The 13,374-nt window shown below is 43.9% G+C and overlaps 1 protein-coding gene across 1 annotated transcript; it reads right to left on the bottom strand.

Annotated features, from left to right (window-relative positions):
• Positions 1-574: 574 nt before the first annotated feature.
• On the bottom strand, positions 575-10,696 carry gpr173 (G protein-coupled receptor 173). Its single transcript, XM_056385783.1, has 2 exons — positions 7,863-10,696; positions 575-4,088 (listed from the first exon to the last, which is right to left on the bottom strand). Exon 2 carries the CDS (start codon positions 3,882-3,884, stop codon positions 2,700-2,702), a length of 1,185 nt encoding a protein of 394 aa, XP_056241758.1. The 5' UTR covers positions 3,885-4,088; positions 7,863-10,696; the 3' UTR covers positions 575-2,699.
• Between the last annotated feature and the right edge of the window lie 2,678 nt (positions 10,697-13,374).

The raw sequence follows: 13,374 nt of genomic DNA, 5'->3' as shown, positions 1-13,374 counted from the left end.
GTAACAGCCGGATCAATAGCTGGACTGAGGACGAGGAGGGTCCTGAAGCTGAAGCTGGGGGACAGAGTCCCACTTCATATCTCCACTGAGAAACTGTCTGATCTAACATGACTTCCCTTGAGTTTTACACCTTTACCTCCTGGTTTGTCCGTCAGAAAGAATCCTGGACAGATCATGTTCAGTCAGGTTTATTGACAACAAACTGCAAACAGAAGACTAAAACAGGAAGTCCTGCAGCTCTGTCATGTCTGTCACACCTCTTTCTTTTTTTTCTCTGTTTTACTTTGGCTGATTGATCAAACATGATGTTTCTCCTCTGACACGTCCAACCACAGAAATAGGAACTGGACTGTTGGAAATCAATGCTTCATTCACTCAGTCATACATATGAACACTTGATTCTCTGTGTGGAGTGAGATTTCAGACAGGAAGTGATGTTTAGAGACTGGAGGCCCAGTCACAGCAGAATCTACATACAGTTCAGTCTCAGACTAATGAGCTGAACTTCTGATGAACACTGACACAGTGCAGGTTCAGTAGATAAAACTACCAGGAACAACCACTGGACACTTCGGCTGTTAACACCATGTTTTCCAGTGCAGGTTATAATGTGTTATAAAGTGTTTCAGACTGTCTGACGTGTGAAGTACAAAACTGTTGATGATCTCTGAAGGAACAATGAGGCTCAGTCACTGTGACCCTCCTGCTGAACTGCTTTGCCAATGTTTGTGTTAATTACAGGAATATGAACATATGATCAGTGTGGTAACAGACACACTGCAGCTATATGTTCGTGGCATTGATACCTGGGTGCAGCCTGCTGAACAGTGAGTATCAACAGTCTTTCTCCTGTTCTCACAGTGGGCTCTAAAGGTCTTTTGGACATTTACTAGTAAATTGTCCAGCAAATGCTGCCTCTGCTGGACATTCAGGGTACTGACTTACTGGATATTTAACAAATCTCTGCTCTGGGATCATCAGTTTGAGGGAATTACATGATACTCAATGCATTTGGACATTAAAAACAGCATAAAGTAAATAAAGTTCACTCAGCAGCCAATGAGAAGTGATTTCCAACATCCTCCATCTGTGACTTTCTGCAGCTGCCGCAGCTCCAACAGGCAGGTGAGGAAAATTAAACATCTCATGCACCTGTGTTCAGACTCACACTGTCACTGTAACAAGCTGCTGCTCACTATGAACTGAGCTGATCAGGTCTCACACAGTTACAGTATTTCTGCTGTCAGCTGAAGCATCAATGAGTGACAGACTGACGCTGCGTCCACACCATGACACTATCATTTGAAAAAGCAGTTTTAAGACCAAATTGACCATTTTAGCTCCATATCATGACCATTCACCTACAATGAGCATGTGCGAGCCGGTGTAAACAGGAAGTACATTGACTATTTTGCACTTGGTTAGTTACGGTGAATCCTCTGAAGGAGGAACAGCGAAGACAGCTGTAGCATTAAAATAGAGAATGTAAGTGAACAACAGCTGCTAGGAAAGACAACAAGGTCAGTAACACTGTAATTCATTATCATGTTGTGTTCACCACTGGTAGTTGAGGCTGATGAGAGCCAATCAGGAGGCGCCATCGTTTCCAAAGATCAGTTTTCTAACACAACCCTAGAGTTTTCAAAATAAAACGTCAGTGTTTCCAAATGTCTTCGTTTTCAGTGCTTGAAAACTCTGGAGTTGTGTGGACGGAGGAGAAAACGTAGGAAGTTTTAAAATGAAAACATAGCAGTGTGGACGCAGTCTGAGACAGTAGACATGGATAACTGGTCAACAAAGAAAATACATCACACACATGAAAATTTTCCTGTCACTGATGTGTTCACTTCAAACAAAACAAACAGTCACATCATGTTGGATCAGGTTAAACCATCTCCCTGGTCCATGAGTAGAAGGACCCCAGCATGGTTCTCACAAACCTGACTTCTCCCAGCTTCTATGATTTGATTTTAAAGCCTCATATGACATAATGTCTTTTGTAATTTCACCTGACTACTGACTGTAAAATTGTTAAGAGAACTGATAGTAAAAACTTGATTCTTTGTGTCTATGTGGGTGAATAATTGAACAAAAAGAGAGTGTCTATGGATTCAATGTTAAAAAGTTAAGGTCACGGATCCCTGGAATCAAATGATGGTGTCTAGAGCTGAAAAATTAAGGACCAATAAAACAGGTTTGTGAGGGCACCATGAACGGCAGTGTCTCAAGTTCAACTCTGGGAATCTTTGTTGCATTTCTCTACCTCCTTTCCTCGTCTCTCCTCTGTCGCCATACAAACAACATTATCTAACTAATCCAGCCTCTTAAAGATTCTCCACATCACCATGACGACATCCTTATCAATCCACTTTGACATTCTTTATGAAGCAGCTTATGTAATTTGTTGGTGGTTGTTTGTCTGGCTTGGTTTCCACAATGAGCGTTATTATTTGCATGTTCTGCTAATATAGTATTCTGGTTATCAAAAGTCTGATTCCACATATTCTGTAGTTCTGAGTGAAAATGGGTTGGTAGATGGAGATACATGCTTACCACTCCAGTGTTTTTACCATGACACTCACTAGTTTACACCCATTGCTTGAAAGTAGCTTGTGTAGAATCAAATACCACAATAACTTAAGAAAACACTCCCACAACACATCAGTTGATTGGCCCTTGGTTTACATCATCTTCTCTGCTTACATGACGCAGTAAGGCTCTCGTGGCAGATGAGGTTTAGTCCTGCAGCAGGCTGGTAGATTGGAAAGGAGCCCTTTCTTCAAGTCTTTGTTAAGGAAGAAACAGACAATGGGGTTGACCCCGGCTTGAGCGAAACTCATCCACACGGTGGTGGAGAGGTACCGGTGTGGTATTGTGCAAGCCTTGACAAACACCCTCCAATAGCAAGCCACTATGTAGGGAGACCAGAGCACCAGGAACAGCAGAGTGATCACATAGAACATCCTGCCGAGCTGCTTCTCTGCCTTGAACTCCTCCATGCCTAACAGGCGCCGGTTCTGGTTGTGCAAGTTCTGCCGGATTCCCAGCAATGTGGGGGGCATCGGGCCCCTGCCAAAGCCTGCAATCCAGTTGGCTGCCGCTTGACCAGTGGCCCCTGGCCCGTGGAAGGTCCAGTTCTGACTGATGGCCGGCACCATCTGGACCGGCTTCATTTTGCGGTGCTTGTATTCAAAGAGGAGTAACTTCATGTAGACCACGTGTGTGGCTAAAATGAGCACAGCAAGCATTAACATAAAGCCCAGCGTGTCATTGGCCTTGAAGTAGCGATGCTCAAAGATGCACTGGTCCTCTTCACGAATGAACTTGTAGGTGCCCACATCAAAAACAGGTGGGAAAGCCATGGCCACAGACAGCGTCCACACCATGCACACCACTGCCACACATGTCCAGAATGTCATGCGCTTTGAGTAAAAGCGGTGGTGCGCAATGGCCATGTAGCGTGTCACGCTGATGCAGAACAGCATGAAGGCGGCATGGAAGCAGAAGAGCACTGCCATGAAGGCCACCACCTTGCAGCTCAGCACACTGTAGGTCCAGGCTGAACCGTTCTTTATAGAAACCAGCACAAAGGGGAAGCAGATGGCTGAACGGATGGTGTCTGCCAGGCACAAGTCCAGCAGGAAGTAATAAGGTGCCTTGTGCAGGGCGCGATCTCGCAGTACGAGCAGAGACACCACCAGGTTACCCACGAGGCTGATGCAGATGATCAGCCCCAGCAGTACCAGTTTGATGTAGGTAGAGACAGCTGAGGACGGACTCTCTGCTACCATGTCTCCTGCTGTAGCTGCCACTGCTGCCATTGGCCCAGCAGGCCCTTCGCTGCTCTCGTTTCCATTTCCCATCCTGAATGCCCCCCCACCCATACCACCGTTTCTTCAAGCACCAAAGCCACCACTCCCCCACCACCTCCTCCGTCTGCTGGTTGTTCCTTCGTCCTCGTGGTTGCTTCCTCTTTTGCAGTTCACAAGGAATAGGAACACCTTAATCCACATTGCCCCATGTCGAGCAGGGTCCCTTTATTGGTGTATTAGTGGCCTCACCTCCTGATCCTCTCCAGGAGCCTGAAACTAACCAGAAAAAACAAAGAATCATGAGTTTGGAGGGACTCCTGCATCCAGGTAGTACACATATACTACTACATACATACTACCTGAAGTTCACTGAATTCACTGTCATGTTGATGAAACCAGTTTGAGACATGGAGCATTATCCTGCTGGAAGGAGCCATTAGAAGTTGGTGAACTGTGGCCTCGAAAGGATGAACATGGTCAGCAACAGTACCCATATAGACTGTGACATTCAGACCATGATTGATTGTTATTAAGAAGAAAACATTCCCCACACCATCATGACTCCACCACCAGCCTGGACAGTTTGGCTCCATGCATTCAGACTCTGACCCTACCATCTGCTGCCTTCAACTGTCCAGTGTTGGTGGGTCTGTGTCTGCTGCAGCTTCAGGTTTCTGGTCTTGGTGACAGGAAGTGGAACCTGACATGGTCTTCTGTTGTCGTAGTGTGGTTCATATACGTCAGGAGATCAGCAGTTTGAGAAACACTCAAACCAGCGTCTGACACCAACAATCATGTCACAGCCAAAGTCACAGAGTCACATTTCTCCTCATTCTGACATTTGATGTGAACATTACCTGAAGCTCCTCACCTGGATCTGCAGTGTTATATTCACTGCTTCCACATGATTGGCTGATTGGATAACTGCATGAATAAGCAGGGGGACAGGTGTTCTCTAGACAGTGCTTGCATGTGTATTTATGTAAGATACTCCTATAACCATGGTAACACACATAAGTGACTTTGAGTTGAAGAGTTAAAACAGAGGTGTGTTAAGTCTTTTCTTTTTTAGGAGACCACTAGCTGTCTCCATGTGTCTCAGCCCAGCTGTCTGACCTCTGGTGTTGTGTCCCTGTCTCAGTTGAGAACCTGAAATCTATCATTCAGATTTCTTTAACACCATGAGCCTGTCCATGCCTTAAGATGACACGAAGCAGGTTAACTTAGTTATCTGTTGCTTCTCACTAACTCATGTCTAACAGACACATCTCCATTAAACTGTAACTGTTGTTCTCTGTTGACGGCACCACAGTCATTTCCTAATCTTTAAACAAGCCAAACATTGGTTAGTGGATAGAACTCCAGTGTATTGTTTGGAGGATACTGATGAACTCAGGTGGGTAGCAGGAATTAAAGATGGTGGTTCAACCTTAAAGTGATAGTTGTAGTTATTTGTCGAGGGGTTGTGTGAGGTAGTCATGTATAGTCAGTGTGTTACCTGCAGTAGATTCAGTTATTCCTACGCACAAGCGTAGGGATACGGTGGCTGCAGCCACAAGTCAGCTGAGTGAATCAGAGAGAGCTTTGTTTTGACAGGAAGATAAAGAGGGGAAAATATCCTACATGAAACAGATACTGGATTGTTTCAGTGGGCGTCTTTAAAAGTGTCTAAGGGCGTTTTCACTAACCTTTCACTAAACTTTCACTAACCTACAGTTGGTTTGCTCTGGTCCGATTCAGTTGATGAGTTTGTAAACAGAGAAAAATTTAAGTGAACCAAAATGCTTCATTACAAACCAGGTGAGAACCTTCCTTCTCTTATTGGTCAGATTGTCTGGAGCAGGAAAGTAAACACAGGTAGAAGGTTACAGGATCCATTGAGCTCAAACTTGTGAGTTCACTTGCTAGTGGGGACAGATCCAGTTCAGTTTGTTTGGGATCGGACCAAGACCACGTCCTCGAAAGGGTCTTGGTGCGATCGTTCTGGTCCACACCCGAGTATGATCACTGTTTTCACACCTGCACAAACGAATCGTACTGAGGGAGAAAACCAACCAGGGTTTGTTTTAACCGGACTAAAAGGGGCAAAATTAAAACCTTAAAAGGTGTTTTCTGCTCGCCCCTCCCACAGCAGCACATTGCTCTGCTTCTGTACCAGTGCTCCTGCTGTTTCTCTGAACTGGCAGCATGCTGATCTGAATCTGCTGCAGGTAACACACTGACTATAGATCAGCACCTCACAAACCCCACATCAAATAACCCCAACTAACACTTTAAAGGGTCAGTTCACCCAAACTACAGAAACATGTTCTCGTAGTTACAGACATTTGTGTTTTAACAAACCAATGTCACTGATTGATGTTACTAATTAGCAAATGTTAGCATGTTAACACACACACACACACAAAATGCCATTGTGAGCATGTTAGCATGTGGGTGAGACAGCCCTTTGAGAACAGGGGTCACGTTCAATGAATATTTTCTGTCATTTACTGAATCTTTTGACAATGATGGAAAAAAATCTGAAGGCTGTCCGTAATATTGACAAAACAATGAGCCCGATCTACCATAACGTTAAGTAATTCACACGCAACACCATCGATAACCATCATCTGGTCTCAGGTGCAGCCATGAGAAGTTGACTGAGGCAAAGACACAAAACCTGATGACAATCACCTCTGCAGCAAACTGCCAATGTGAGCACCCAGTCTGAGTCCATGCAGGCCAGTAGAGAGGTCTGAGTTCACAGGCTGCAGCAGGTCAGTTGATTCATTTTCATTTATTGTGAATAGTTTGTTCATATTTTAATCGTAATGGTCTAATTCTGTAAAATTACATCATTTGTATTTCCCTGTTTAGGCTTGAAGGCCGCTGTGTTTCTGTCACTTCTGTCCATGTCAATTAGATCTGAAAATGAAATGCTATTCAATCGGTTAGGCTCATCATCATTAAAAATGAAAATGACAGGTAATAACAGATTCTGTCTAGATGATGATCCAGAGGAAAGTCCGCACAGTCTCTGTTTCAGACCACAGGCTGAAACATAAAAAGACATGAAGGTAAACCAGGGTGACTGTTGTTTTGTCAGCACAGATGATTTTGAAGAAGGACAATGAATTAATGAATCATTTAACGAATCATTATATTGACACTGGTTGGTAAAGTGTCATATCAGCTGTTTGTGACTAGGAAATTTCATGTAGGAAATCACTCTGCTGCTTTACTGGATGAGTGAAAACACTGGATGATGAGTGTGATGAAGAACACAGATCAAATCTACTGTGTAAGTCATTGAGCTGTTTTGATCAGGTCATTTGTGGAGCTCCACACACTAGGAGCTGTGAGGAGCTATAAGGAGCTGAGGGGAGCTGAAAGGCTGTGTGTCTTGAAGGAGGGGCTTTGTGAAGCTGGAAGTTGGTTGGCGGTGGAGGGCAGAGTCACTGTCAGGAACTGGGTAGCAACAGCAGCCCAATACCTCTGGCTCGATGTTGGTGGGAGGAGGCAACAAAGCTCACTGGATGAGACATAGACAGAGTCACTCTCTGACAGTGGGGCCCAGAGTCAGGCCTCCTCACATGGAGCATACAGGTCTGATGAGGACTGGAGAGCCACCAGCTGCTGCAGTCCGGTTTAAATCACGCACCATACAACCTGTAGTCCTTCAGCAGGTGGCGCTATGCTCTATACAGGGAACATCACACCTCATGATAATAAATCACTGGGCAGCTGAACAGGCCCCGGAGCTGCTGGAAACCTGCACTATCTCTCACCAACACACAGAGTCTCACAGAGTCTCACAGAATCATACAGAGTCACACTGACCACTGACGCTGCTGTGGTGCATCACATACCGGGACACTGCTCTGCATAATGCGGCCCCTCATGACATGATCAGAGGCTGAGGCAGACAACAGGCTCCTGATGTCCGGGCCTGCAGGAGGCTGCCGGACACAGGCTCACTACATGGGGATAGACTGATGCAGGGATGCAGAGCAGTCAGCGTGACGCTCTGTAGGAAATACAAAATGGTAGTCGTGTTGTGCTGCTCACCTGCGGTGGGCTGCTTGTCCTCCGGGCTGAGGCGGGCAGGCCGGCCGTTGCAGTCTCTGTTCCACAGAAAAATGAATAACCGGAAACAAGTGGTGAATCAGGGAGAGCAGCATCCGACTGTGTCCAGGTCCAGGTCTCTGTGGACGGGGGAGGGAAGCTTGTTGCGGACTCCTTCAAAAGACAAAGGCTTTAATAAAAGCTCAGCTGCGTTTCCTCTTTTTTCTTGTGCATGTCATGTCTCCGTGTTTTCCACACAAGCTCGTGCCAGTAGATCCCCAGCCCCAGAGACAGCACAGAATATGGATTCATCCCTGTCCTCTCAGGCTCACTGAGTCCAGTCCGGCTCACAGACCGCAGGCGGCTCCGTCCTGTAGCAGCATCAGTGAACTACCAGCAGACGCCCTGTGAAACTGCTCCTGCTCATAGTCTTCCTTTCGCATTGTCCCGGTCAAGACGAGGGAGAGCCCACGTTTGTTGTTGGTGAAATCCTTCAGCATGTCTAAGTAACTCGAGGGCCCTGGTCAGACACAAGTCTGTTCGCTAGCTACCGCACTGAGGCTAGAGAAGCCCGGGCAGGCAGGCTGTCGATCCCCATTCTATCCCGCAGCCCGTCAGCGGCCCAGCGTCTCACCGACAGGCCGGTACACGGGGCGAAATCTGGTGGGGAAACAGCCTGAATGCGACGCTGTGGCTGGCAGGTGGAAGCGCGGCTGTGTCTGGAGGAGACAGGCTGCTGGGCGCGAATAAGCGCAGCATCCAGTGGTTGGAGCAGGCAACTCCTGCTGGTAGGCAACACTGATTTAATCCCGTCTGAATGTCCCATAGACAGGGCCGGTCCGAAGCTCTGTGGGGGGTGTGGGCAGAACCTTCCCCCTATCCCCACCATAAACCAGGGTTCGTGCAGGTATCATCAAATTAAATTTAATAAACCAGTCTGTATAATGAAGTCTAGACTTATTTTATTAGTAGCCTATGTATTTGAATATTATGTCATATTTTTGTCAATATGATATGATACATAACTTCATCATTTATAATATAACTATATATATATAGACATATACAGACAGCCTCTCCTGCCCTCCCTGCCCCCAAACATGATTAGGATTTATTAAAAAAAACAAAAACACCATGCACACAATCACACACACACACACACACACACACACACGCGCGCAAACAGCAGATGAGAACAACATGTTAATATGCAACATCAAGGGCTGAGAATGAGAGTGGTAGGTGTGGCCGATGAACATGCAGTTTAGACGGGATAATGTAACCTAGGTTATTTTCTGCAGCTGCAATTTACAGATTGGTAGATGCTGCAATTTACTGAGCTTCCATAAACTCCTCACATTTAGACAGTAGATGCTGGCTAGGCAGCTGTCTCCACTCAGACAGGTGTGTGGAGTGAAATAATGGGGACATGGGTTATTATAGCAAACCTAAAAACAAATGTGAGCAGAAAGTTGTGTAACTGTATCTGAATCTGTAAATGAGAAAAATCTCTAAATGCACACTGAGATATGTTAATGTGTACAGGAATCTGCAAATGAGTATTCAGAATCTGTGGATGTTATCAAATCTGTAAATATGTAGAAAATGAATGAGATAATGTTAATGAATGAAAAATATTTTGCTCAAGTCACCAGTTAAAACTAAGGTTGGCTCCTTTTTATATGTGACTTTTGTTAATCTTCCAATTAATGTACTGTCAGTTTGACCATGGAGAAGTACGGAAGAGGATTAGGGCCACATTTTTTTACTTGTTTTAGAATTATGACTTTAATCCCAGAATTCCGAAATAAAAGAAAATTAAAAACATTCTCCTGTGGCTCTAATCCTCGTCCGCAGAGAAGTGAATTTACAGTATGGAATATTAAAAGGTGTATATTTATGTTGATATTAAGGTAATATATACTGTCGCCCATAAAGTTGGAATAATTTTGTTTTCAGACACAATCCTCTGTTTATTCCCATTTAAATGCACCAGTAATCACTTTTTACCAGGTGCAATGATTACATTATGTGTCCCAATTACCCAGGTGAAATGAAATAAATCACATTGTCACAATCATTTCATGGAAAGAGGTCAAAAATATTTTATTCCAACTTTATGAGCAACAGTGTATTAACGTTGTATATTTATGTTTGTATCTGTAACTTTAGTTCTACTGCGGTACGCAGACAAATGGCCACATGGATTTGCAGATGCAACTGATTACTTGGCTGTGTTTCCAATATTTGCCTCTGTCTACACTGTTTTAGGAAGGAATGTTGTTTTGTGCAGATATTCAAGGTTCCCAGAGGATGAAACCTCCTGACTTGTGTTAGCCCTGACCTTTCACCTGCCACCATGAGGTTGACATTTGTGACTCGGTGACATATCTCAATAACTGTTGGATGGATTGAAAATTTGGTCAAGACAGTCATGTTCCCATCCAGATGACCTGTCATAACCTTTGTGATCCTTAGTGCCATCATCAGGTCAAAATTTTATTTTTTCATTTACACTAAGCAAGCAGAACTAATTACATTCCCAGTAGTCTCAGCTGCAGCTTGTTTTTAATTAGCAAATCTTAGCATGCTAATACACTTTACTCTGATGAATGTGGTAAACGTTACACTTGCTTTACATCAACATGTTAACATTGTTATTGTGTTCACGTTTTAGCATGCTAAAGTACCACTGTGGCTAAGTACAGCTTCTCAGAGCTGTGAACAAAGCCAGTAAAATGTACTGCAATGAGACTGTAATGACACGGTTATGACAGTGTAATGAAACTGTAATGAAATTGTCATGAGACTGTAATGACACTGTCATGACACTGTAATGACACTGTTATAACACTGTAATGAAACTGTAATGAAATTGTCATGAGACTGTAATGACACTGTTATGACACTGTTATGAAACTGTCATGAGACTGTAATGAAACTGTAATGAAATTGTCATGAGACTGTAATGACACTGTTATGACACTGTTATGAAACTGTCATGAGACTGTAATGACACTGTTGTAACACTGTAATGAAACTGTCCTGACACTGTAGTCACACTGTAATGAAACTGTCATGAAACTGTAATGACGCTGTTATGACACTGTTATAACACTGTAATCAAACTGTAATCAAACTGTCCTGACACTGTAGTCACACTGTAATGAAACTGTAATGAAACTGTAATGAGACTGTAATGACACTGTTATGAAACTGCAATGACACTGTCAATAAGAATTAGTGAGCAGGACCAGCACCAGCACAAAAGGTGTGACTGTCAGATGGAGGCAGTGGCTGCTAACTACATCCTTCAACCTAGAGCTAAACACAGACGTGAGCATTTTCCTTTCTTTTTAAATCCTTTGTGTATGTGTCCTTTTATGTTGTCTTTATTTTCTCTCATGTCTTTGATGTAATATGTAAAACACAGATTTATAATAATCAAGGATCCAATAGTTGCAAATGTGTCCAATGATCAATGTAAGAAGAAGAATACATGGAGTCAACGTATCTTTACAGTCCCACCCTCAGTACATGAATGTATGGTACTGTATCATTGATGGTGATGATGATGATGAACAGGTTTTAATAATGAGGCAGCTGCAGTGGGGCTCCATGTATTCTAATGGCAGTCATGCAGCGTAGTCAGATCTGCCTCTGCAGGCCACTGGGCTGGAGTGAGCAGAGGTCACAGGAACATGTGGCAGTGGTGATGACATGAAAAGCTTCACAGTGTGGCCTGGACCACTGCCTTCATCATGGCCACTCAATTGTGTGTTTGTGTAGTAGGGGTTTATGCCTCAACAGCTGTCTGCTCAGCTGGAAGCTGGACTCTGTAAAATGCTAACCACAGCTACTCTGCTCTGGAATAAAGCAGATGTAGTGCTCTGCACAACCGGCTGACATCATTATTCGTAGAGTGAAGCAGCTCTTTAGGAGAGAAACTTGTTGTATTCAAGATGATTTCATGTCTCAGTGAAACAGACCAATATTCACAACACCCTATAGGAAGAGCTCAAAGGCCATTGGCCAGGAATCACTGGACAATGAAAAGGATTAAATAGACAGAGACAGGGGTCACTAGGGGTCACATCAGCATTCTGTATCTACCACTTCAAAATCAACTCAAATTCCAAAAAATCGATTCATGTTTTTCAGTCTTGTAACAGCTGGTTCACATTTTTCCTGATGAGTTTAGTGTGTCAGTTTCTGCCCAGGTATTCCTCTGTGGCATGAAAGAGAAGAAAGTGTAGTGTGAGTGATGGAAAACATAAAGGAAAAAGTAATTCAACCTACTCCAACTTCACTGAAGCAGCGTTTGGACACATTTCAGATTTTATAAACTCAAGGGGAAGAAGAAGCTCAATCGGACGCATGTTATCGTCAACTTTATATATAAAATCTGATCTTCAATCAAGTGTATGTCATGTAGAGAGCTAATAAAAACACATGAAATGGTCAAAAATTTAATATATTAATATTAAATAATAAATTTTAAATTGATTAAAGTCCTCGGGGCACCAGCCTAATCTAATAGGCAAAATAGCCAATATGGTTTTAGTCTCAATTTATTAATCTGGAACTCTGATTAACCATTAGCTTACTAACTATAACCAAATTACCATATCAACAGTAAGTTAAAGTTGAAGGATCGGAATTCTACAAAGTAGAGGTTGGCAATATTCACGCTTGTGCAACATTAAACACACCAGTAGTTATACTTAAAGGCATTTATATACAATGGAGCAGAGTAAAACACAATGTCTAATCTAGTAAATACAGGTGTGTGTATGTGTGTGTGTAGGGGTATGTGTGTGTGTCTGTGGGGACACAAACAAAGGCAAGATGGCCGATTCAACTGACCACAACCTAAGCCAACATTACAACAACACAACAAGACATCAATCAACAAGTACATTATCAAAGTTAAGACTTCTGCTGCTTAGCTATGCTGTGCTGTGCTGTATTGTGCTGGGAAAGGTTAGGCCCAGTCAGTTAACGTTACCCAGTCCTTGGAACAAACAAAGAGGTCCTTTCCAGTGTTGTTGTAAAGTCCAGTGAGTTGGGAGGTTCCCTGGTGGAGTAAAGTCCTGTCTGGCTGTGTTGCTTTGCTGTTATATCCTTTGTTCTCCTCAAAGAGTTAGCTGTTCCACGCTAACTCTGCTATGACTCCTGTTGCTTGGAAAATCAGCTGGCCTTGTATCGTAGCTGCTGATTCTGAAGAGAGCTTGGTTCACTCTGAGTTAATCCGAAGCAGGTCGCTGCTGTTGAGCAGAAGAGCGTTTGCAGGCTGCTGTGAGCAGGCGGGTGAGAGAGCTGGTTTCTCAGGTAGCAGAGCTGACCTGGGCTGGGGCCTTGTTGCCCTTTGAGGAGCCGAGAGGCGAGAGCAGGAGCTGCTCTCCAGAGCAAGCCAAGAAGAGAAGAGAGAGAGAAGAGGGACTAGAGATCTGGTTTTGTTTGGTGACACCCTTGGGGGTCACATGTCACACGCTGACCCACACTAGCTGGCCAG

The sequence above is a fragment of the Seriola aureovittata genome, chromosome 9 (assembly GCF_021018895.1).
Source record: "Seriola aureovittata isolate HTS-2021-v1 ecotype China chromosome 9, ASM2101889v1, whole genome shotgun sequence".
Classification (NCBI taxonomy): Eukaryota; Metazoa; Chordata; class Actinopteri; order Carangiformes; family Carangidae; genus Seriola; species Seriola aureovittata.
This window is presented reverse-complemented; position numbering and strand designations above follow the sequence as displayed.

Coding starts and splice junctions, on each gene's coding strand:
- gpr173 (XM_056385783.1), bottom strand. CDS start 3,884: ATGGGTGGGGGGGCATTCAGGATGGGAAATGGAAACGAGAGCAGCGAA.